The sequence below is a fragment of the Sceloporus occidentalis genome, unplaced genomic scaffold (genome assembly GCF_023333645.1).
Source record: "Sceloporus occidentalis isolate IW3139 unplaced genomic scaffold, rSceOcc1.0.p SCAF_8, whole genome shotgun sequence".
NCBI lineage: Eukaryota > Metazoa > Chordata > Lepidosauria > Squamata > Phrynosomatidae > Sceloporus > Sceloporus occidentalis.
The window spans coordinates 4,836,070-4,861,644 of NW_028316988.1; the positions used below are offsets into that span (position 1 = coordinate 4,836,070).

Genomic DNA, 25,575 nt, shown 5'->3' on the forward strand with positions numbered 1-25,575 from the left:
TACGTATTTGAAGGGATGTCACATTGAGGATGGAGCAAGCTTGTTTTCTGCTGCTCCAGAGAATAGGATGCAAGCTGCAGGAAAAGAGATTCCACCTCAACATTAGGAAGAAGTTCCTGACAGTAAGGGCTGTTTGACTGCAGAAGATGCTCCCTTGGAGTCTGGTGGAGTCTCCTTCTTTGGAGGTCTTTAAACAGAGGCTGGATGGCCATCTGTCAGGAGTGTCTTGATTGTGATTTCCTGCATGGCAGAATAGGGTTGGACTGGCCCTTGCAGTCTCTTCCAACTCTTTCATTCTGTGACATCCTTCGGACAGTAAGGGCTGTTCGACAGTGGAAGATGCTCCCTCGGAGTCTAATGGAATCTCCTTCTTTGGAGGTTTTTAAACAGAGGCTGGATGGCCATCTGTCAGGGATGCTTTGATTGAGAGTTCCTGCATGGCAGAAGGGGGTTGGACTGGATGGCCCTTCTTGGGGTCTCTTCCAACTCTTTCATTCTGTGACATCCTTCTGACAGTAAGGGCTGTTCGACAGTGGAAGACACTTCCTCGGAGTTGATGGAGTCTGCCTCCTTGGAGGTCTTTAAACAGAGGCTGGATGGCCTTCTTTTGGGGATGCTTTGATTGAGAGTTCCTACATGGCAGAATGGGGTTGGACTGGATGGCCCTTGCGGTCTCTTCCAACTCTACGATTCTATGATTCTAAGTGATTTCCCTCTAATTGTTGGTCACAGAGGCTCAATTCTCCCAACCTGGAGTCATCCCTTATACAGTGATCGCTTTAGGAGGTTCATTCCTTTCATGGGAGAGGTTAGGACTCTGCTAATCTTGACATTGTATATAAGCCAGTGATGGCGAACCTATGGCATGTGTGCCAAAGGTAGCACTCAGAGCCCTCTCTGTGGGCACATGTGCCATCGCCCCAGCACAGAGTTTGCCAGAGTTTGTTACTAGAAAGCCAGTTACATGGCACTTTGTCATAAATAAGTGGGTTTTGGGTTGCAGTTTGGGCACTCGGCCTCTAAAAGGTTCACCATCACTAAGCCAAGCAATAGTACTTGGGAGTTTATGGTCAAAGTTAAGTTCCCCTTGAGGATCTTCTAGTTTACTACTCTCCCTCTTAGTCATATGCACATAGATAATTTACTATATGGATGCGCGATTTCAACCACAAACTGCACAAAGGCTCAATGACCTGGGAAAACAGGCCAGCGTTCCTCTTTGTGGTCAAATCTGAAAAACCACATACTTGCAAAGGGATGAACTGTAAGTAGGGAAAGGGATATCAATTGGGGTCGCTGGCAGGGGTTGTCGAATACGAAGTCCACGGACCATTATAGAAACAGGTCAGAAAAGCACTAAAATAGATATAAATAGATGTATTTTTAAAACAACTCAAAAAGCAGTTCAGAAGTGCTCAGATCTTGCAAGAGCTGTAGAAGAAAGAAGAAGAAGGTAAGGTCCACCCCATTATTCAGACATGGACCCAGAGTAATGAGGTTGGGAAAAGCATTGCGGCTGACAATAGAAGCCCAAGCCTTGTTAGTACTATTGCAACAGCCAAAAACGACAATCACACACAAAAGGGGTTTTAGGAGAAACTGGTACATTGGGCATAAAAAGGTTTTTTAACTAATGGTGGTGGGGAAAAGGCCGCAACCTTTCTGAACATTTTGGGCGCGCAGCCCACGCTCTCAAACTTTTCTTGTCGCATCCTAGAAGGGTTTCATGCCTGAAGTTGAAACACGCAACAGCCCTTTTGAAAAATGACACACATTCTGAGGCTTAAGGATGGAAAGCGAAGCTTCCTATGGAACGGTCTTATGATTAAAAAATGTTCCCAAAAATCACACTACTTCGCCAAACTACTAATCGATCGGAGAATAAAATGTCAGAATTGATGCTATGCCAACGCATCCACAGCCGGCTGCTGGTGAAAATCTGGAGACTATGTAGTATATAATGTATAAGTCTAGAAATGTTAGTCAAAAATTGACCCAATAAATCTAAGTCGACTTATCCAGAGGTCAATGTAAGTACTGTGAAGTCGAAGGCTTTCATGGCCGGCATCCATAGTTGTTTTGTGGGTTTTGGGGGCTATGTGGCCATGCTCTAGAAGAGTTTCTTCCTGATGTTTCACCAGCATCTGTGGCTTTGGCATCTGTTTGAAAACCAGAGGACAGTCCACTTCTATGGCCTGAGATCTCTACATTCGGCTTGTGCCCCTCTCCTGCCCTCTTCTTTGGGAAGGAAGACCTTGTAGTTATGTTAGTACTACTATCTTCAGAGAAGTACTATATTATTCAAAAGAAGGAACCATCCCCTGGTGAAAGGCAAGAGCATAAACTGTCCTGGAAGCACTGACCTACTCTGCTCTCTCATCCATCCAGCCTTAAGGGCAGTGGTCCCCAAACTGTGCCCTTTAAGGGATTTTGGACATCAGCTCCCAGAATCCCAGACTATTGACCAATATGGCTGAAACTTCTGGGAGCTAAAGTCCAAGTTCTCTTAAAGGGCAGAGTTTGAGGACCATTGCTTTAGGGCAGTGATGGTGAACCTTTTAGAGGGACCAAATGTTCTCCTAGTCCTCAAGAGTACAAAGGACAGGCGTCAAAACCCTAAGATGCTTGTGCCTCACTCTGCGGACCACGGTTAACAAAAGCTGAAGTACTTCCGCTGCTGCAGCCAAGATGTGAAGTTTTGGAAACCAAATGTCGCTCAGTGCAACGCAGTAACAGGAAAAAGGCTGATTTTTTAACCTCTGAACATGAAAGCTGCCTCAGAGCAGCGGCAAGCATTCAATAACTGTGGGAGTCCCCATGATGACACACACCTAAAAGAGTCTTGAACTGAAAGGATGCGAGAGAGCCAGCCAGTAACTTCATCCCGACACGCAGAGTGCAAACTGTTTTCCTAGCACTTGCATATTCATCATGGCCTTTGTCTACTCCGTGTACCTGCTCTACTAGCTTCTCTCTCCTACAAGCTAGAATGAGTCAGTATTAAAAATGTTGCATGCTATGTTCCCCCTTTCAACTGCAACAGAGAAGCAGGGACAAAGGATCCTGCCAGGTTCCCTCTGCTGCATGAATACTGCCTGATCTAATCTTGCTTGCAGTGGCTCTCGAGGGGACTTTCCCATTCCTTGCAATCTGGTCTAACTGGAGTCGCTGGAGACTGGAGCTGGGTCCTTCTGCGTGGAAAGCAGGTGGAAAGTCACAAGAAATTGGAGTGATCAAGTGTCATAACCAAAAAGGCATCCTTCCACATCAGTGGCCCCATACAGACAGGCCAAAATAAAGCTGCTTCGGGTCACTTTGGAGGTATGCTGTTTAAATGACGCATGCGTCTTAAGAGGCCAGCTGTGCCAAAGCTGCGCTCAAGTCTTTAGGACTGGAGCATGGCTTTGGTGCAGCTTCCGACCTCTGAGCATTTAAACAGCATACCTCCAAAGTGACCCGAAGCAGCTTTATTTTGGCCTGTCTGTATGGGGCCAAAGATGTGCTCTGTCATGTGGAAGAACTCATCCCTTTTACACAGATCTGGAAGGCTATGAATGACTACTAAACATATACAAAGTGGTTCCCCCAAATGTGCTCTTTAAGAGATTATGGATTTCAGCTCCCAGAATCCCAGACTACTGGCTAATATGGCTGAGGCTTCTGGGAGCTGAAGTCCAAAGTCTCTCAAAGGGCACAGTTTGGGGACCACTGTATTAGAGCGATACTATCTCCAGCGGGAACTGGAGAGCTACATTGGGTGTGGGGATTCCTATATGGCTTTTTTGGCTTCCGAGGTATCTGCTTGTCCATGACTTGCTTGGCTTTTGGTCCAGCCCAGCAGAAAATGCTTTTGATTTGGATTTCCTGCATGGCAGGGGTTTGGAATGGATGGCCCTTGCAGTCTCTTCCAACTCTATGATCCTATGACTCTAACCCAGTGGTCCCCAAACTGTGCCCTTTAAGAGAATATTGGACTTGACTTCCCAGAATCCCAGACTCTTGGCCAAGATGGCTGAGGCTTCTGGGAGCTGAAGTCCAAAATCTTTAAAAAGGGCACAGTTTTGGGGCCAAGGAAGCACCATGCAAATGATGCAAGACTATTGAAGCCTTCGACTTCACATGTGTTCAATAGTTTGCCATTGATGCAGACTTGCCCCAAAGGACTCAATGGGTTTTCATGGCTGCGTAGGAATTCGAACTCATGCCAACGGTCGAAACGCAACACGACGTCACGCCAGGCTATATAACCAGAGAAACAAAGAGCCCTGTCTCACCATGACCAACCCTTGCCAACGCAAGAACCCAATGCAAGAACCCACATTGCAGGGAACCATGCTTTAAAAGCAAGGCTGAACACCCCCAGCTCCCTAAATCTTTCCTCATAAGGCATGGTTCCCAGACCGTTCACCATTTTAGCCGTCCTTCTTTGGACATTGAGACGCCCTTCTTTTCCAGTATCTCATTATCCCTTTTGAATTGCGGTGCCCAGAACTGGACACAAAACTACACTTCCCAGAATTGGATCTCAAAACCGGATGATTTCCGCAGGACCTAAAGCACCTAAAGACCAACAAGTTTTTTTATTTAACAACATCCAAACCATGATACCTTTATGGGACCAACCAAAATGCACAATTATTTCTTGCAAACTTTTGGGGTCACACTGATTATTGGCTTTGAAACACGTAATTGCGCCTTTTGCTTGGCCCCATAAAGGCACCATGGTTTGGATATTTCAAAGCTGCGAACGTGGAGGGACAAAAGTGTATACATGTTGTTGTTGTTTATTCTCGTTGTGTGCCGCCTTCAAGTCGTTTCTGACTCATGGCAACCCTTAGGCAACTCTTTATCAACCTCTCTCTGTGTTTGTTTGTTTGTTGTCTGCCTACAAGTCATTTCCAACTTATGGCAATCCATGAGGGGAAGCCAGAGGCTTTCATGGCTGGCATCCATAGCTTTTTTGTGGGTTTTTCGGTCTTATGTGGCCATGTTCTCAAAGAACCTTCTAGAACATGGCCACATAAGACCTAAAACCCCACAAAAAACCACCATATATCATGAGGCTTTCTTGGCAAGTTTCCTCAGAGTAGTTGCCATTGCCTTCCCTGAGGCTGAGGAACTGTGAGTCTCCCTCTCTCTCCCAGTTGTTTGTGTGTTGTTTGTTGTTGTTGTTGTGTGCCTTCAAGCAATTTCTGACTTATGGGGTTTTCTGGGCAAGATTCATTCAGAGGGGGTTTGCCATTGCCTTCCCCTGAGGCTGAGAAACTGTGATTCTCCCCCTTCTCTTTCTGTTGTTTGTTTGTTGTTTTTGTTTATTTGTTTGTGTGTGTGCCTTATGGCGACCCCAAGGCCAACCTACCCTAGGTTTTCCTTGGCAAGATTTGTTCTGAAGGGGTATTACTACTGCCTTCCCCTGAGGAGGCTGAGAGAGTGTGACTTGGTGACCAGTGGGTTTCATGGCTGAGCTAGGACTCGAACCCAGGTCCCCAGAGCAGAGCCCTAGTCCAAGGCTCAAAGCACTGTGCCACTTTGGCTCCTCCCCAAAACCCTGTTTTTCCCCTCCCTTTTCCCTTCAGAAACAAAACTGAGGTACAACGGGGTCTCCCGCGCGACGCCTCAGGGGCTCTGCCTTCGAATGGAGGCCCGCTAAGCCCCGCCCCCTGCGCCCCTTCCCCGGCCTCACCTGAGCGAACCGCTTAAACAGCCATGGCTCCACAACCGGCTCCTTTTTCGTACCCCCCGCCTGGGACTGCACCCTGCCTCGCTTCCTCCCGCTCCTCTCTGGGATTTGTAGTCCCTCCAGGCCCCCTCGGGCCTATCCGCGCGGCTGCGGCCCGCCACTGTCAAGAAACTACAACCCCCATCAGCCATCGCGGCCCAGCGCCTTACCTCGCCCAGGTAAACGCGTCCTCGCCAGGGCCGATTTTTTCTTTCCGCCGCGGTGGCTCTCGGGAAATGTAGTGTCTGGACCGACTAAGCGGACGCAGGCGTTAATAGAGATGATACCCGGAGCGGACTACAAGTGCCAGGGAGGCTTTCGGGGAGGGAGGCCATTTTGAGTGTTGCTAGGGAACGGAGACGCCCCTGGAAGAGGAGGGAGGAGGTGAGAAAGGAAGGAAGGAAAGAAAGAAAGAAAGAAAGAAAGAAAGACTGGGGAGTGTGCTTTTAAAGTTTTGGTGGAAGGAGAATGAATAGCATTACTAGAGTAAAGTATATATCTATATCTCATATATATATATATATATATATATATATATTGCAGCACTATATATATGTATATGTATATAGTGCTGCAATATATATACATATATATAATAAAATTTCATAATATATATATGTATATACATATATATATCGATATGTATATAGAGCTGCAATATATAAATATAAAATAAAATGTGTTTATATAATGTGTGTGTGTATATATATATATATATATGATTATATATAAAATCATATATAACACACACACATATAAATACATATGTATATAGAACCGCAATATATATATATATATATATATATATAATAAAATGTTATGTTTTTATATGTGTGTGTGTGTATATATATATATATATATATGATTATATAATTATATATAAAATCATATATATATAGATATAGATATGTATATAGAGCTGCATTATATACTATATAAATTTTATGTTTTATAGACATATATATATATATATATATATATGATACCACTCAAACAAATCATGTTCTGTTTCCCTAAGTTTGCAATATATATATATATATATATATATATATATATATATATTCTGACTGAGACTGTAACTGATGTTAGGAAATCCAGTGCTATAGTATCTTCCAGCCAATTCTAAGGCAACGGACGACAAACAACAACACTTTTAACTTGGAAATCTTCCAAAAGATACATATATACCACAGTAAATAAACTCTTCTCTCGGGAAAAATCAAAATAAAAGGGCCTAAATGCCCCAAAGGCACCGGATTCCCGTATGGTCTTTGAAGCTAAACTGGGTCAGCTCTGGTTAGTCCTTGGATGGGAGGCTGCCAATGAATCTCAGTTGCTGCAGGCTATATTTCAGAGGAAGGAGCTGGCAAAACTCTCTCTGAGGAATCCTTGCCTAAGGAAACCCTAGGGAGCCTACAAAACAAGGCATTTCCCACACTGGAATTGTGGCCCAAACGCTTCAGGTGAGATCGCCAGTCATGCTTCTGAAGCATCCCTGAAGCGCGTCCCGCTGTTCTTCCGTCGACGAATCCTTCATGCAGCAGCCATTTTCGTAATAACAGGATATTCCGTTATGCAAAATGTGGCTGCTCTGCAAACGATTCATAGAATCCTAGAGTTGGAGAAGACCCCAAGAAGGGCCATCCAGTCCAACCCCATTCTGCCATGCAGGAACTCTCCATCGAAGCATCCCTGACAGATGGCCATCCAGCCTGTGCTTAAAGACCTCCAAAGAAGGAGAGTCCACCATTCTCCGAGGAAGGAGTATGTTCCAGTGCCGAACAGCAACCTAATAGCGCACTGTTGACTCATGTTCAACTTGTGGTCTACTTGGACTTGATAAGTATGCCCCCAATTCTGTCATCCAAGTCATTGATAAAGATGTTGAATAGCACTGGGCCCAGGACAGACCCCTGTGGGACCCCAATGGTCCCTTCTCTCCAGGATGAATAGGAGCTGTTGTTGGGCACCCTTTGGGTTCAGCCGGTCAACCGATTCCAAATCCACCTATTGAGTTGATTCGCTTCTTCCAAAAGGTATTTGAAAGGAAGTCATATTGAGAATGGAGCAAGCTTGTTTTCTGCTGCTCCAGAGAATAGGACCTGGAGCAGTGGCTGCAAACTAGAGGAGCCATTATTGCTTCTCTTTTTGCTTCTCTCTTTAACCTTTTGAAGCACGTAGGCAAAATTGATAATGGCCAATATTCAGAACGCCTCCCCTTCCCACTTTAACTACACCGATGGGATCCCTATAACTGATCAATAACAATGTAAAGGGTTGGTGTAAAAAGAGACACGTCAAGCAGCGAAAGATCTTCAGTCTCCCTCCCGACTTTTGGAGAAGTCGCATTTTGTTGGAATAAAACACAGAAGCAAGGGATACCCTCCTCTTTTAGTTGCCTTTCAGTCTCTTCATCCCCTCCTCCTCTTCCTTTGCACCCCCCAAAGAAGAAGAAAAATCAAAGCTTTCCAGCATATCAAAGATGCCTTTGATTCTTTGGAAATATCAAAAAGCGGTTGTGACTTTCTTTTCTTTTTTCCCCCCCTTCCAGGATAACAAGAATTGGGTTTTCATGTCGAGATGTCTTTCAGCATTGCAAAAAAAGAGAGAGAGAGAAAGAGAGAGAGAGGAAGCTTTTGATGCAAAGGTGACAGTTCGGGAGGATTTAGTGTGTTAATTGGCAGATGGGGAGACGGGCGACAAAGGTAACGCTTGTGTGTTTTAACTTGTTCCTGTGCTTGTTTGCACTCCCTTGCTTTCAAGCAAACAGCTTAGTTCAGTGACGGAGCAAGTCTAGATTGTGCAAAGGGATTGCGCTCAGCATGGCTTGTCTTCAAGTTGCTTGTTGATCTATGGCCACCCGAAGAATTTCCTTGGCCCTTATCGCACGAAGCACTTACCGCACTGGAATCCTGGCCCAAACGTTTCAGAAGCGCTTAGGTGGGATCCTTGGTCCTTGAAGCGTCATTGAGGCATTTCGCTGTTCTTCCGGTGATGAAGGTGCTTTGGTCAGGACCCACTTGGAATAATGCTGTGTCCAGTTCTGGGCACCACAATTCAAAAGGGATGTTGAGAAACTGGAGCCATCTGTCCAAAGGAGGGCCACCAAAATGGTGAAGGGTCTGGAAACCATGTCCTGTGAGAGAGATGAATATGTTTAGCCTGGAGAAGAGAAGGTTAAGAGGTGATATGATAACCCTGTTTCAATACTTGAAGGGATGTCTTATTGAGGATGGAGCAAGCTTGTTTTCTGCTGCTCCAGAGAATAGGATCCAATGGAGCAATGGATGCAAGCTGCAGGAAAAGAGATTGCAGCTAAACATTAGGAGGAACCTCCTGATAGTAAGGGATGTTCGACAGTGGAAGATGCTCCCTTCGGGTTTGGTGGAGTCTCCTTCTTTGGAGATCTTTAAGCAGAGGCTGGATAGCCGGGAAGAATGAAAGCAAACAAGTTGGTGCACAGGTCACCAAAAGGGAGTACTGTATATACTCCTGTATAAGTCTAGAAATAACCCCAAAAACCTGAGTCGACTTATCTATGAGTCAATGTAAGTACAGTCGGCCCTTCTTATACACTGATTTTTATACATGGATTCAAGCATCCACGGGTTGAAAACGTTCAAAGAAAGTATAAATTTCCAATATCAAACCTTGAAATTGCCATTTGATATAAGGGACACCATTTTGCTCTGCCATTATATTTAATGGGACTTGAGCATCCATTGATTTTGTTATCCATGGGGGATCTTGGAACCAAACCCCAGCGGATAACAAGGGTCCACTGTACTATACTTTAACTCATATATATATATATATGGGGATCTCCTTCTACTCTGTCATCCATCCAGCCTTTAGGGTGAACACAAACAGTTATGCCTGATGGAATTAGGTAACTTCTTTGGCCTTGTTTTACTTTGCTTCACCCTTTAGAGCAGTGATGGTGAACCTTTTCGAGGCCGAGTGCCCAAACTGCAACCCAAAAACCACTTATTTATTGCAAAGTGCCATGTCCCTCTGGCTTTCTAGTAACAGACTGGCAAACTCTGTGCTGGGACGACGGCACATGTGCCCACGGAGAGGGCTCTGAGTGCCACCTCTGGCACGTGTCCCATAGGTTCACCATCACTGCTTTAGAGTTTTACCCACATCCTATCCATGGGTCATATCAAAGTCCATAACTTTGGACCCCAACCAAACCTGCCCTCGACTTAAACATGAGGTTGACTTATAGTCGAGTATATATGGTATACCTTTACCGTAGCATTGCCATTCCCTTGGACCTATTTCACTTTCGGACTGTGCAATATAAAGACCAGGATGGTAGCGGTCCAACATTTGCCGGTGGTAGTGAAGTCCTCCGGCGAACACACAGTGACAGCTTTACGGACATTTTAATAAACTGGTTTATTGGCCTTGCATGCGACCGAGCGAAATTTTAATTATCTGTGTAACGAGGCTAGGAAGGATTTAAGTGTTTCTCTGCCTGTCCCTTTGAAAACATTGGGAGTCTATTCTCCCATTCATTTAGGCATTTAAGTGCTCGGCTTCGATACCGATCATGTAGCTATTTCTGCAGTGTTTAAACCGCTTTTAAATCTTTAAATCCAAACGCGGCGTTCGTTCCAAAGGGGCTCCTCCGATTTAAAAACCAAAACCAAAACTCAGTCCACAATGCTGATATCATTAGAAGCACTAATATAGCTATTATCGCTGCATACCCTCCAATCTTTTACAGCTGAAAACTAGGAACAGGGATGCCAAGCGACGTCAGGATGGGTATATTTTAATAGATTTTAATGGAATTGATTTACCCGCATTTGGATTAATTTAGCTGTATTTAGTTAAGGGGGTGAATTTTTAGTTGTTATGGAATTGTTTTATGCATTTTTGTAAACCGCCTTGATCCGTTGGAAAGGCGGTATATAAATAAAATTTATTATTATTATTATTATTATTATTATTATGGCAAAAGTTATTAATCGATAACTGGGACATTTTAAAAGCAGGTCATGCAGCTGTCAAATGGAGGAACATATAATTCAAGGTGGCCAGCTGCATGGGGATAATACTGCACCTCATACCAAGCTCAATAGTCTCTAGATCAAGGGAAGTAATAGTGCCACTCTATTCTGCTTTGGTCAGGCCCCACCTGGAATATTGTGTCCAGTTCTGGGCACCACAATTTAAAAAGGATATTGAGAAACTGGAGCCATGTGTCCAAAGGAGGGTGACAAAAATGGTGACTAAAAGGGTCTGGAAACCATGCCCTATGAGGAAAGACTCAGGGAGCTGGGGATGTTTAGCCTGGAGAAGAGAAGGTTAAGAGGTGATATGAGAGCCCTCTTTAAGTATTTGAAGGGGTGTCATATTGAAGAGGGAGCAAACTTCTTTTCTGCTGCTCCAGAGACAAGGACCCAATGCAACAATGGATGCAAGCTCCAGGAAAAGAGATTCCAACTCAACATTAGGAGGAACCTTCTGACAGTAAGGGCTGTTAGACAGTGGAACAAACTCCCTTGGAGTGTAGTGGAGTCTCCTTCCTTGGAGGTCTTTAAACAAAGGCTGGATGGCCATCTGTCAGGGATGCTTTGATTTGGATTTCCTGCATGGCAGAATGGGGTTGGACTGGATGGCCCTTGCAGTCTCTTCCGACTCTAGGATTCTATGATTCTAGGACTTGCCCCAGGCTCCCCAATTGCAGGCTCAGGTCCCAGAGGCTCTGGCTCATCCTCTGAGTCCTCTAAGTCATCATCCAGGCATGGCATCACAAACTTCATTCTGGCCTCTTAGGCCACATTAGGCTCAGAAAATGTCTTGCTTAAAATAGTAAGCAAACCAGCATTTGGTAACAATATTTTGTGATAGTGGGAGCAGTGGAGTTACATGGCCCACCAAGGTTTCCTATGGAGCTAATGCGGCCCCTATCCTCCCATGGTTGTCCATCCTTGCTATAAAAGGTGACATGGACCTTCGTGGGCAGGAGGAGTCTGGCTCAATATGTTTTCCAGGGGTTGGAAGAATTAAAAATTAGAATTGTTGGCCAATAACCAATGCAACCTCTCTCTAGTGGAAACTACTAAAGAAGAATGGAGTTGGGGACGAAGAGCAACTACTGTGCCTTCACTGTCTACTTCAAAGGATCCGATGAAGCAAAGAAGGACCAAAGAGAAGATGCTTCTGAGAGCATTCAGGAGGCCTTTGAGAAGTTCAGAAGACGCCGGCAGGTAAGGATGGCTGGCATTTTGCTTTTTACCTTGGGGTTGGTTAGGATCGGTTGTTTGCACATTGCTGGCTTTCCAAGTGGGAAATGGAAGCCGTTGGCAGAAAACGGAGGATGGGATGCCACCATTACATACTAGGGTTCTGGACCATGCGTTTGCTGCATGGTCCGGAACCTTAGTACCGCTGCCACCATGCTCCTTTCTGTCTTGGGCCATAAGAGCTTTTCTCTCCCCATTTTTGTTGTAAGTGTTTATACAAATATGACCACTCTTGGTTATGCTGATCTATGGTTTCGTAGCATTTATCAAAATCCGGTTGGGCATTTAAGGTAGGGTCCCATTTCCAGGGTGAAGAGTCCTAGCAAATTAACCTGTGACCTGCCTATGCGAGTTACTTTTTCCCTTCAGATCTCACTTTTCCTGCCCTGAGATCCTCGCGTATTCTGTCTAACAAAACTCCGATCAAGTCTATCTCTTATTGCATGCATGGTACCCGACATTAATTGAGACAGGGCTGTGGTTGCCATGGGAGCTATGAAATCCCGAGACATCCCTAACTAGGCATGAAAGTTGAAGCCAGTCAAGTCGCGGCGCTTTCTGAACAGTTGCGGCGGGGGGGGGGGCAAAAACTCAAATGAATAAGTAAACGCATGACTATTGCTTCACTGGCATCTGGGTTGGCAAGGCTGACCCAGTTTCTCGAGTGGAACGAAGTTTCCAAGAACAACAGCGGCGAAAGGTTCGATGCTCATCATTGAATGAACGTATTTATAAAGAAGCAAATCCATGCGTTAAGTCTCCGACGGCCATTGGCGATTTGCAAAATGGACAAAATGGATATGTGGAAATTACTAGTCTGTTCCACCGGGGAGGACTTTGGCGTGTACGAATGCATGGTTTTCTATCACCTGGTGCATTTTAAAAATCCAAACAAGCTGGCTTCCTCCATTCATATTTAAAGAAGGAAGGTTTAATTCCTCTTTGATGCCTCCCAAGAGGTAAAGCTGTTGTCTTGATGCCGAAAACTCGGCTTGGTACAGAGTAATTCAAGGCGTTATTAAAATTAATGATTGTTTTCCCCCCCGCCTTATAGATTTGTGTACCTTCTTTGCAGATGAAAGCCCTGCGCACAAATTGTATCGGCTTTGCGTTGCATGTATGGATTTAATTGTGTGTCTTGGCAACAGCCTGCGCTGCTAATTAAGCCTGATGAAGATCGTTCCTATATTAGATTTTCCTTTGTGATCTTCGGTCTTGTTTCTAAAGTGCTTTCCCATTCCTACCATGCCTAGCTTTCAATGACTCTGACCGCAATTTGCTCTCAACTAGTAAATGTGCAATAGATTTTGAAGCGGAGGGATGGCATTATTGAGACCAAGACCTCATGGAGTGTGTGCAGGAATGAGAAATCCAATGGATGGGTGGACGCACATGGTGCGCTCGATATCATAGAGAGGTGGGCAACATTTCCCCCTCCAGATGCAAAATGTGGAGGGCCGACTGTATTTATATCACTGCTTTGGGAATGTTTAATAGTTTATTAATATGTTTGCTTGCTTAAGTTTATTAATGCCTCCATGCATTTGCTCGGTGGTGCATAACCAGAGGCTAGTTTAGACAGCTAGTAGTACAGTGCAACTCTGTGGTCAACATCTGCCAGATGTTGGTCTATAGAATCATGCTGGAGGGCCTGCAAATGGCTAGAGAAGGGTTTTCTCCTAGGTTCTCCAGCACAACTCTATGGTCAACCTCTGGCAGAGTTGCGCTGGAGGACCTAAAGATTCCTTATAGCTCTCATTATAGCTCTCAGAATCTCCTCGCCAGCAATGCAGAAAAGACTGGCAACAGAGAAGCCGTTTCTCTGAAGATGCCAGCCAGAGATGCTGGTGAAACATCAGGAATAAACTCTTCCAGAACATGGCCACATCGCCCGAAAAACCCACAACAACAACAACAACAACAACAACAAATGATTTATTTTTTAAAAATTACTTTAAAATGTGTGTGCCAAAAATGGCATTCATCGCAGCTAATGTTGCCAAATCCCCGGATGTTTCACTAGCATCTGTGGCTGGCATCTTCAGAGCATCTTCTTTTGCACAGTTAGGTCTGATACAGACGGGCAAAAGCGCCGTGCTGGTGCCGATTTAAGGGTTTGTTAGGGTTGGGCATCCATACGTGCCTAGCTCTAATAGTGGCGACCACGCGCCATCTTGCCATGGCCCTACCCACATGGGGTGCGTGACACTGACGCGTGTGTGTCCATACACCCAAACAGCACTCACCAGACGTGACGATATCAGGGCACATGAGCGCCATTATGGCGCTCCTAAAAAGAAGCCGCTCTAGGCAGCGTTTTTCAGGAGCAAGTCGGTGCCGCATGTGCAGTTGGTGCAGCACAGACAAGGGGCAAAAACGGGCAGCATGGATCCCAACCCCCCTTAGTCTCAAAGGTGCCACAAGATCCTTTTACATACCGGTAAGCCCTTTTAAAGCCACCTAACGCAGTAGGCATAACCACAACTTTTGGCAATGAATGATACATGAGATGAAACACTGTCGATGAAAGCACAATAGGCATACTTTTTCTTTTAAGTAGTGACTCTCAACTTCACATTCCAGATGTAAAGCTACTCCAACAGTAGTGTACTGTGCAACTTCAAGCCTCCCTGGTTTCTTTGGGGTGACTCTGAGACCCCCGTCCCTGCATTAAGCATGCAGAGATGCTCCTCTTCACTGTCTCCATGGCGAGAAAAAGTGTCCGCCACCTTCTTCCTTCCTTGACGCCTTTCTGCCTTGTCAGCTTCCGTAATTGAGAATTCAACAGCAAAAAAACAATGTAACGAGCCTTCAGTTTTTACTGTCAGCCCGGCTGTCCCCATATTTCAAGTTTATGAGGCATATTCTTGCAGCGAGACAAATTGTATACAAGGCCCTCATTCCACCGATATTTCCTAGTTGACATTTCATCTTCTCCTTGGAGCCAGGTTGCCATGCCAAGCCGACAATGGAAGAGGAGAAGAAGAAGGTGAAAAGGATGAGAAAAAAGGAAGAGAAAGGCGGCAGTAGGGAAGGAGGACTGGGCAGAGGAAGTGGAAGAAAGTGGAAGAAAGAAGAACAAGAAAGTGGAGGAGAAAGATGCTGGACCACAAAAAGGGGAGAAAGAGAGAAAGAAAGGGTTGGACCACGACTCTGTGGCAGAGCCCTTCCTTTGCGTACAAATCACAACTGTCTGACCATAGTGACCTTAGTTACTATATATACTCAACTATAAGTCAACTTGATGTATAAGTCGAGGGCAAGTTTTGGGGCCTAAATTATGGATTTTGATAGGACCCATGGATAAGTCGAGGGTAAAACTTAGAGGCACACGGCAATGCCATCTCATCGTTTCACCTCCAGTTCAGTGTTTCTCTCTCTCAGCACATTGCTGGCATTGAAAGAAAGACTCTCTCTCTCTCTCTCTCTCTCTTTCTCTCTCTCTCTCTCTCTCTATATATATATATATATATATATATATATATTGAAGAACAACTGTGTTATTTTTTTAAAAACCAAGGCTGTGTTACAAGAAGAAAGGAGAAAAGGAAAGGGAAAGGAGGGAGGAAGATCACAAGCTCCTTCCCAGCAGCTTGAATTTCATGCTGGGAGACGCAGCTAAACGGGCGTTTTTTCCTATCGGAGAGCGAAGCCGTGCGCCTGCCTTCGACTACAAGGCATGGATCACAGATAAGAAAACGCTCTCAGCGGGGAGGAACCAGCTTCCGCTGGGCATCCTAAATCCATTTAGGCCTTGAGGTGGGACCGTGATATTAGTGTGATCTCCCTGGTCTCCCAATAAATGGCCTCCTGACGTTTCGCTTTGGTCTTTGCGTAATGAAATGGGAAATGCAGTCTCTTGGCCACCCGTTCTTGTTAGGGAGAGCATCCCAAAATGGGAGCTACCAGTCTCTCAACTCAGAAATAATTAACTCCATTGTGAAGTCGAAGGCTTTCATGGCTGGCATCCATAGTTTTTTGTGGGTTTTTCAGGGTATGTGGCCATGATCTAGAAGAGTTTGTTCCTGACGTTTCGCCAGCATCTGTGGCTGGCATCTTCAGAGAATGCTGGCATGGAAGAGAGTTGGGTATATATGTGTGTGTGTGTGATCCTATCCCACTCACTTCCATGCCAGCATTCTCTGAAGATACCAGCCACAGATGCTGGCGCAACGTCAGGAACAAACTCTTCTAGAACATGTCCACATAGCCCGAAAAACCCACAAAAAAACTATGGATGCCGACCAGGAAAGACTTCGACTTCACAAATAAGTCATGTGCCCAAGATGCAGTAGTTGTGGTATTTGTGTGCCAAGCCTCTGTGGCATCTAGGATCCCTCCTGATGCTGAAATGCAATGGTTCTCATCTCCCCCCTTTCTTTCTGTCTTCCTTTATCTTTGCTGGTGGTCTAAACCCATGCGAGTTCTCCTTAGAGCCTTCCCGATGCGAACGTTCCCCCAACATGTTTTGCTGCTCCCGTCAAAACGCTTAATGTAGTCCCTGTCAGTGCCTGCCATGTTCAATATTTATTTTCCCGGAAGAGGCTGAGCTAAGCTTGACTTAGTCTGCTTGCAGCTGGAGGAACTTCAAGAACAGAGAGAAGGAGAGAGAGGAAGGATAGGCGGGTGGGAAAGAATTGGGATCTCAGGGGACCCAAAGCCGAATGAAGCTTCTCGGAGGGAAGTGGCATGTTTATCGCAAACATCACGGATCATTAGCAAAAGTTGCAGAGTAGATCTGGAAAAAAAGGGGCGCTTGGTTATTTATTGAACGCCGACAGCGAGCCATGCATCTTATGGAGGCAGACGCCCGCAGCGAAGGGAAAGCTGGTAGACGCTGAATTCGTTTTGCTTGCAATTAAGACAGTGCATAATGCTTAAGGAAAGGCCTTTGATACTTTTCATAAAGCAAACAGACAAGCAGCTCCCCACTCCCATAGTTTTGCCAGCAAACAAGAACAAATAGGATCTGCGCTGGACCGGATCAAAGGCCTATATCTAGTCTATAGTAGCCAACCATCTTGGGTCCTGTAAAGGAAGAAAGGTAGACTATAAATGAAATAAATACATGAAGGCCCAAAGTAGAATACATACTTTCTTGCTCATGATCCATAGGGACTGGTATTTGGGGTCATTGTGGGATTTGATACTGGAGATTCAACCTTCGTGACTAAATGCCGCGACTTGTTGACAGCAAGCAATAGCAAGTACATTTCTATACCGTGTATCAGTGCATTTAAGCAGTTTACAAAGTGTAAACTAAATGCTCTCAACAAGCTGGAGCCTCATTTTAGGAGCTTAAGTCCTTTTGCTGGTGTTGAACTCGCAACCTTATGGTTTGTGAGTGAGTGGCCGCAGTACAGGCATTGAACCACCGCACCACTAGTGTGGTTCTTATGTGCCTCCAAGTTGACTCCGATTTAGGCTGACCCTCTCCTAGGGCTTTCTTGGCAAGATTTCTCAAGCAGACTGGTATGATAAAGTCATTATCATGGTGGCACTTAGTCTGGACCCCCCTTCCCAAAATCCTGGCAACGTCCCTGTATCCACCACTCTCAAAGGCAGTTTGTTCCACTGTCGGACAGCCCTTACTGTCATGAAGTTCCTCCTAATGTTGAGGTGGAATCTCTGTTCCTATAGCTTCCATCTATTGTTCTGGGTTTTACTTTGCTTCATCCTTTAGACAAGCGGTCCCCAAACTGTGCCCTTTAAGAGATTTTGGACATCAGGTCCAAGAAGCCTCAGCCATCTTGGCCAGTAGTCTGAGATTCAGGGAGCTTAAATCCCTTAATAAGCACAGTTTGGGGACCACTGCTTTAGATCCTTTGCTATGCACCCCTAAATTTTACCCTTGTCTTATCCATAATAGCAAAATCCTTAATTTGGGCCCCAAAACCTGCCCTCAACTTATACATGAGGTCGACTTATAGTCGAATATATATGGTACTATTGCTATCGGGTTAGCCTGGTTTTCTTGGAGAGAAAGGAAGAGCTGTTGGTTGATGGGGCTGGAGCCCAAGTTAGACATGCTCAGTCTTCCTTCCTTCCTTCCTTCCTTCCTTCCTTCCTTCCTTCCTTCCTTCCTTCCTCCCCCTTTCTTTCTTTCTTTCTTTCTTTCTTTCTTTCTTTCTTTCTTTCCCCACTACCTCTATTTCTCCCTTCCCACCCCTTTTCTATCTGTCACCCTGGTTCTCTCTTTCTTTTCTTTTTGACACCCTTTTCTCTCTTTCGCCCTCCCTCCCCACTCCCCCAGAGAGACAGATCCCTCTCGCCTTGCAGAGTACTTTTGAAACTGGGCACTGGGCCGGTTGAAATTAAATAGTGGGCCTAGAAGTGGAGGCTGCTCACCCTTGTACCCAAAAGACTGCACAAACCTCCTCAGTGCAAAGCGGGCGTCATGTGTTCAGGCAGCCACAAAATGCTTAGTTACCCTCCTAACCCCAAATCGGCTAATCCATTTGCAGAAAGGCGTGCGTGCGGAGAGGGGTGGGCCATGCCGACGCCGTCGCTCCAGACAGCTCCTCTTCCCTTTTGTCTCATTAGCCAAATCAATGGCTCTCAGCACCTGGGTGAGAGCCTCTTTTCCGAAAGAGATCCGCGTGTCGCAGACCGAACCATTGCGGGCAGAGACTTGAAGAAGACGAAGCTATAAATTAAGTTTTTATGAAGGCACCGAAAAACAGCCTGGTGTCCTTTTTATAGCTCCATATCTGGGTAACAGCAGTAAATTAGTTGACATGCGCCCAAGGACATCTTACCCTTATGCCACCATTGATCGATTAGTTATATATATTCTTTTCTCTGTCTGGTGTGTGTAGCATTTTATTTGAATAGGATTTATCACGTTGAGGTCTTTAATATGTTTATGATGAGCCTGGATTATAGGACACTATGGCCTGATACAGACAGGCCAAAATAAAGCTGCTTCAGGACACTTTGGGGGTATGCCGTTTAAATGATACAAGTGTCCTAAGAGTCCAGAAGCCGCACCAAAGCCATGCTCCAGTCCTAAGGACTGGAGTGCAGCTTTGGCGCAGCTTCCAGACTCTTCGGACGCATGCATCATTTAAACAGCATACCTCCAAAGTGACCCGAAGCAGCTTTATTTTGCCCTGTCTGTTTGGGCCCTAAAGCCTACTTCCTAAATGCATCTGAGAAAATACTGAAGTCTCCAAAAGCTCATGCTGCCGACTTCTTTCTTTCAGTAAGTCTCAGAGGTGCTACGAGATCTCTACATAACAATTCTTAGTTTCTTAATAATATATATTCACGGCGATGTTGTAAAAGTTGAATGAACCGATCAAAACAAAAAAATTGACATACAGCCAAGGAGCTTGATTTATACCATGGTGAAATAAAACCAATTACTGTTTGCAGCTTTTGAACTGCCAAAAGTAGCAGTTGCTGGTGCAGAGAGGAAAAGAACTGGAAATACCTCCTTATCCTTCTTGCTTGCTCTGTTTTATAAATCTCCCTCTTTCTTTTTCCTCTTCTACCCACCTGGAGAAATAGACTTAAGTCTACTTTCTCAGGTGCATCTGGACAGTATAGGAATATATATTTTTGTATCGTTAGTATGCTTTCCACACTTTTGAGGAAGCAGACTTACTATAAGTCTATGAAAGCTCACGCTGCCGACTTCTTTCCTTCCGTTCGTCTCAAAGGTGCCGCAAGATTGCTCTACATACTAGTTGGCAATTTGTACACAGAGAAAAGTTGGCATTTTTGGAAGCTGACAGATGAGGATCCCGAGGGAGGCATTGCAACAGCATGCTGTTTGCTTGGAGGGGCTGATGCTGCTTTAAAGGCTTGCAATGCCTTCTCTTCCTACGTTGAAAACCTATATTACAAAAACCTATATTGGCTGTACCTTCTCTTCCTTTCCCGCTTTGGAAGTGGGACTCTCTGGTTAAAGAGCAACTAAACTATGACCCACGTTACCTGTCTGTAAGCCGCATATCGGAGTAATAAAGCAAACGGAAAGGAAGGCTGGAGGCATAATTACTGGAAGGTGGAGGCGCAAATCCATTTGAGTTATGGGCCAGCCATAACCCCAAATGTCGCTCATGAAATAGCTCCCGCTCTCTCTGACCGCGGAAGATCGGTCTCGAGTGGTATTTCTGCAACAGGAGGGCCACAAAACAAATGCGCCAACTGTGCACACCGGGCCATAAAAATGCCACAGGGGGTTGTATACTTGGATGGTTTCTGCTCCGTCCGGCTTCTCTGCCGAGAATGAAGAAGGCCATTAAGAGGGGATAAATCTGTGCCACAAAGCCGCGGCTGGTTTCCCACTGTTGCAAAGCTATGGAGGTTTGCTAAGGCATGGCGCACCCAGGGCTGGCCTTCGGTGTTTCTGCTGGTTGCGGTGGAATCGCTTTTTGGATGTAATATTTTTACTTCTCATTTGATACAAGGCATGTCCTTCCAGGCTTGTTTTACCAGAAAATCTGGTTCCTTTCCCCGAAACCATAAGCGATTTCTTAAACTGGAAATGACTTTTTGGTCTTGTTTCATGGGTAAGCGGCAATGATGCAGCCTCTGGAAGATCCTAATGCTGGTAAAATGGTCCCAGGAGAGCCAGATTTTCCCCTGTTGCTTTTCTAAAGGGCAAGCTTACTCTCATTGCTGTTGTGTGCCTTCAATAACAATTATTATTATTATTATTATTATTATTATTATTATTATTGATATCCCGCCCGTCTCCAAGGACTGGGACTCAGGGCGGCTTACAACATTAAAAACAATACCTTTTAAACTGGACCGCAAATCGGTTTGAACCTCTTCAAATGACCCTGGTTCCCACTTGAAGCAATTCGGAGAGAGGAGCCATGCACCAGACCCATTTAACCCGCATCCGTTTGACGCTGATGTCTTCCATGCCATTTTGGATAAATCGATTCCGCGCAAGTGTGAACCAGATGCGGATCGGAATCCATTTAAATTTGCCCTCCGGCTGGCTGGAGCAGGTCATTTCGAACCGATTCGTTCATGAACGTGAACCGCAAGTGGGTTATTTTACAAGGAAAAAATGCGAAGTTGTATTGTTAACGGAGCAAGCTTGTTTCCTGCTGCTCCAGTGAAGTGGACCTGGAGCAATGGCTGCAAAGTACAGGAAAAGAGATTCCAGCTCAACATTAAGAAGCCTTAGGAAGAACTTCTTGATAGTGGAACACATTCCCTCAGAGAGCAGTGGAGTCTCCTTCTTTGGAGGTTTTTAAGCATGGCCATCTGTCAGGGTGCTTTTATCATGCCTTGCATGGCCAAATGGGATTGGATGGCCCTTTGGGGTCTCTTCCAACTCTGTGATTCTTCCTGTCCTCTTTCTTCACTGTCCAGCTTTCGCATCAAGGCATCCTCTGCTCATCTGTTTGAGTGCCAGTTCCATCCTGGGAGTCACACTTTCCAGCAGTGTCTCTCGTTTCATTTTGGCTGTCTCATCATAGGGCTTTCAAGGTAAAAGCCATTCTGAAGTGGCTTACCATTGCCTTCTTCAGTGAAGTGCTAGCCGAAGCACCACTGCTGTGGATGTGAGAGATCCTTTGCCAATGCCGTTCCCAGTACTACTGCTGCCCTGTAACCGTTTGGCACATTTAGTCTGGCTCTTCTGCTAAAAAACCTGTCTGATTTGGGAGGAGACCCTACCAACAGCATTGCTCATTGGAGCCTCCAATCCTACTGCTGCGGAAAGATACAAAACCAAGCATTTCAGCCTAGGCTGAGAGGCTATGCATACGTATTTAAGAGTAAGCCCCAATGCTCCCAGCTGGACTTGCTTTTGAGTAAGCATGCACTGAATTATGTTGCGCATCCTTGCATCCTTACATTTTTGGTAATTCAGATTGTGGAGGACATTGCTTGCTCTGCAGGGATGGTGACAGAGTGCCACCTCGTGGTCATTGGCTTGATAGACAACTTGGGCAAGCCAAATTAAATGAAGTTTCTTAGGGGGCATTTGCATATATGTATGTATGTATGTATGTATACATATATGGTCCCAAGGATATGTGCATCGTTGTGCTGATGCATACCAGCTTTGTCGTTCCCATTTTGTTTTGTCTTCACGAATCTCTTCCGAGTCATTTTAAACCCCAGTGTCATTCGCACATGCCATCGTTTTGGGTTAAAATGGAGCCGCCTCCCTTCGAAGGAATAATAGAGAGCAATCCAGATCAATTCGGAAGCTTATTCCCATTGCTGGATGGAACAAGCTTGTTTTCTGCTGCTCCGGGGAATAGGACATGGAATGATGAATGCAAGCTACAGGACCTGGAACAATGGATGCAAGCACCAGGAAAAGAGATTCCAGCTCAACATTAGGAGGAATATTAGACAGAAAGAGCTGTTCAACAGTGGAAGGCATTCCTTCAAAGAGTGACAGAGTCTCCTTCTTTGGAGGTTTTTAAGCAGATGGCCATCTGTCAATGGGGATGCTTTGATTGAGAGTTCCTGCATGGCAGGGGTTGGACTGGATGGCCTTTGGGGTCCCTCCCAACTCTACAATTCTATGTTTCCATAATGCAAGGAAAAGCAACGAACATGCTCTGGCTTGCTTATCCCTCCTACCCTTTGTACCATCATAAATGTCACAAAATAAAAGATTTGAAAAGGCGAACCAAGCTCTTTGATTTGGGAGCCATGCTCTTTTCCGAATCCCGGCCCCTTCCTATGTGACGCACGGCATTAACATGTAAGCTACCTGGCATCAAAACTGGGTGCAGAGGGGAGAAGAAGCGAAGAAGAAGCAGCCAGCCTTTTGATTAGATGCCTGTGACTCCTGCTTTTTTCTGAATTGATCAAGAATTAATTTGGCATGCGCTCGCATTTGAAATTTTAATTGCCTACGGCGCTGAATCGTTCCAAGGAACGTCGCGTTTCCTCCCCGCCTCCCAAGCCAGGGACCGCAAACAAACAATCCTTGCTGTCACAAGTCTGCCTAATCCACACAACATACAACCATCTCAGCAACTCCTTACCAATGGTCTCCTCCTTCCACCCCATTGCAGTTTTAGTGTGTGTGTCTGTGTGTTCAAATTTATATCTGAGTGATTGCAAGTGTCATAAATAGAAACCTATTATCTGCGGCGGCAATGGGAGCAGGGTCTTGCGTTAGAAGAATCGGGAGTCGGAAGAGGAATAGGCCTAATGTGGCCATTAACTCTGGCTTGCAAACCCCACCACATACCTCCTAATTCATAGTTTCGGGAAGGGAGAAAGAGGCAAGCGAGTGGGTGCCGAGAGAACGGGCTTGGAATATTATTGAGCATCTAATTGAATGCACCTGCCGCCCTCCGATAACGCAGCCAGAGATAATCTAGCGCCACAGGTAAATACCCTTTCGGAGGCGCAGGGTGGCACAGATGAATGGCACCTGTAATTTCCGGCATCATCCCCATTCCGGCTCCTGAGCTGGTATGGAAAGCTACATTCCTCTGACTGCTGTCAATGGAAGGGAAAATGTCAGTGAACTTTTAGGCCCTGGAAGATCCTCCATTGTATACAGTTATTGTAATATTTCACAGATACACACAGGCTGGCGTTTATTTGGATGGGTTGCTGGGATGAAAGGATGACATTAATGACATCTAGCTGGCTCAGCCGCCATGGCACCACAATTCAATGGATGTGGACAAGCTGGAGCAGGTCCAGAGGAGGGCAACTAAAATGGCAAAGGGTCTGGAAACCTTGCCCTACGAGGAAAGACTTAGGGAGATGCTGGGTATGCTTAGCCTGGAGTGTATCGTAGAATCCTAGAGCTGGAAGAGACCGCAAGGGCCATCCAGCCCAACCTCATTCTGCCATGCAGGAAGTCTCAGTCAAAGCATCCCCATTGACAGATGGCCATCCGGCCTCTGTTTAAAGACCTCCAAGGAAGGAGACTAGACTATCATCCATTGAGGGAGTGTGTTCCACTGTCGAACAGTCTTTAGTGTCAGAAAGTTCCTTCTAATGTGCAGCTGGAATCTCTTTTCCTGTAGCTTGCATCCATTGCTCCATTGTGTCCTATTCTCTGGAGCAGCAGAAAATAAGCTTGCTCCCTCCTCAATATGACATCCCTTCAAATATTTAAACAGGGCTCTCATATCACCTCTTAACCTTCTCTTCTCCAGGCTAAACATCCCCAGCTCCCTAAGTCATTCCTCATAGGGCATGGTTTCCAGACCCTTACCATTTTAGTCGCCCTCCTTTGCACACGCTCCAGTTTCTCAATATCCTAGAAGGTTAAGGGGTGATACGATAGCCCTGTTTAAGGATTTGAAAGGGTGTCGCATTGAGGAGGGAGCAAGCTTGTTTTCTGCTGCTCTAGAGAATAGGACCAGGAACAATGGATCCAAATACCAGGAAGAGAGATTTCACCTAAGCACTAGGAAGAAGTTCCTGGTAGTAAGTAAGGGCTGTTCAACAGTGCAACAGATGTCATTCTTTCATTTAACTTGTTTGCATGGTGCTTAAGACAAGGATCCAGGGCTGGCCAGACCAGAAGGCAGAGAGAGTTGGCTGTCTCAGGTAGCTGATGCTGGGAGGTGGCAGCAAAGTATTGGAAAACAGAGGTCTGTGTTGGGCAACCTGCCCTGGGCGCCCTACTTTGCTGCAGAAGGACACTCTCTTATGGTCAGTGTTAAATAGGGTCGCCAGGTAAGGCCTCTTCCCCTTTTGTTGTTATAGAACCATAGAGTTGGAAGAGACCCCAAGGGCCATCCAGTCCATCGATCCTAGGGAACACTTCGCTAGCCATATGGAGCTCCTCTAGCGCAATTGTGTGCAGTTATGGTCAATATCTGGCACATGTTGTGTTGGAGGACATAGAAATTCCTAGAGAGGTGTTCCCTTGGGGAATAACACAGTGTTTTTGTGATTTGCTGCTTTTCCACTTTCACGGGGGTCCTGTGCCCCTAACCCCTTCTTGTACTTTCAAGCCATGGATGCTTGAATGAATCCGTGGATATGGAGGGATGACTTTATTGTATTTTAATGATGGGTTTATCTGTGACCTTATACTTTACCGAAGGTACTGTCTTCCATGGTTCACTGAGAAACAGGACACTGAGTTATTGAGAAGGCTAAATCGGGATTAGAGAACCATTTGGTTAATGGCTGGCCAAGTTTCTTGATCTTCAGACACTGACTGCTAGCGAAGGGGACCATAAAAAACTGACAGCGCCGCCACCACCGAAGCCGTTCAAGGCGCAGGGAGACTTGAAATTCGTTTGCCGTATGCCGGGCCAGCGGTAATTACATTTTTATGAGAGAGTGAATGTTTAATGTCATTCTTTAATAGTGTCTCGTGGCCTGGAAGAATGCAGCTTTGAAGCATGAGCGTTTCTGTCAGAGGCAGCAGCTTTCCTCGGTGACAGTCCCCAACATGTGATCTTTGCTACAAGACCCAGCCTATGCTTGACTCCTTCTCCTTCTCCTCCTTCTTTTTCCTCTTCTCCTTGTCTTTCTCCTTCTCCTTTTCCTGCTCCCTCTTCTTCCCTTTCTTCGTCTCCATTTCTTTCTCTTTCTCCTTTTCCTGCTCTCTCTTCTTCCCTTTCTTCATCTCCATCTCCATCTCCATCTCTTTCTCCTTTTCCTGCTCCCTCTTCTTCCCTTTCT

The 25,575-nt window shown here is 45.5% G+C and overlaps 2 protein-coding genes across 5 annotated transcripts in view; one reads left to right on the forward strand and one right to left on the reverse strand.

Annotated features, from left to right (window-relative positions):
* The window catches only part of CUNH1orf159 (chromosome unknown C1orf159 homolog), a 30,220-nt gene extending 24,464 nt beyond the window's left edge, over positions 1 to 5,756 (reverse strand). The window contains exon 1 of one of the 3 annotated variants that reach the window (XM_089534278.1): positions 5,684 to 5,756. Coding sequence is in view for 1 of the 3 variants with exons in the window: in XM_089534277.1 (XP_089390403.1) it covers positions 4,402 to 4,411 (10 nt within the window). In the remaining 2 variants the exon portion in view is untranslated. Of the gene's footprint in view, positions 1 to 2,831; positions 2,859 to 4,401; positions 5,473 to 5,683 lie in introns of those variants that run through there. The other 2 variants (XM_089534277.1, XM_089534279.1) reach the window with 2 other exon arrangements.
* Positions 5,757 to 6,034: 278 nt separating this feature from the next.
* Positions 6,035 to 25,575, forward strand: part of TTLL10 (tubulin tyrosine ligase like 10) — a 150,789-nt gene continuing 131,248 nt past the window's right edge. For both annotated transcript variants that reach the window (XM_089534275.1, XM_089534276.1), the window contains exons 1-3: positions 6,035 to 6,103; positions 8,271 to 8,424; positions 11,787 to 11,943. In XM_089534275.1, the coding sequence (XP_089390401.1) occupies positions 11,806 to 11,943 (138 nt within the window). In that variant the 5' untranslated portion in view covers positions 6,035 to 6,103; positions 8,271 to 8,424; positions 11,787 to 11,805. The remainder of the gene's footprint in view (positions 6,104 to 8,270; positions 8,425 to 11,786; positions 11,944 to 25,575) is intronic.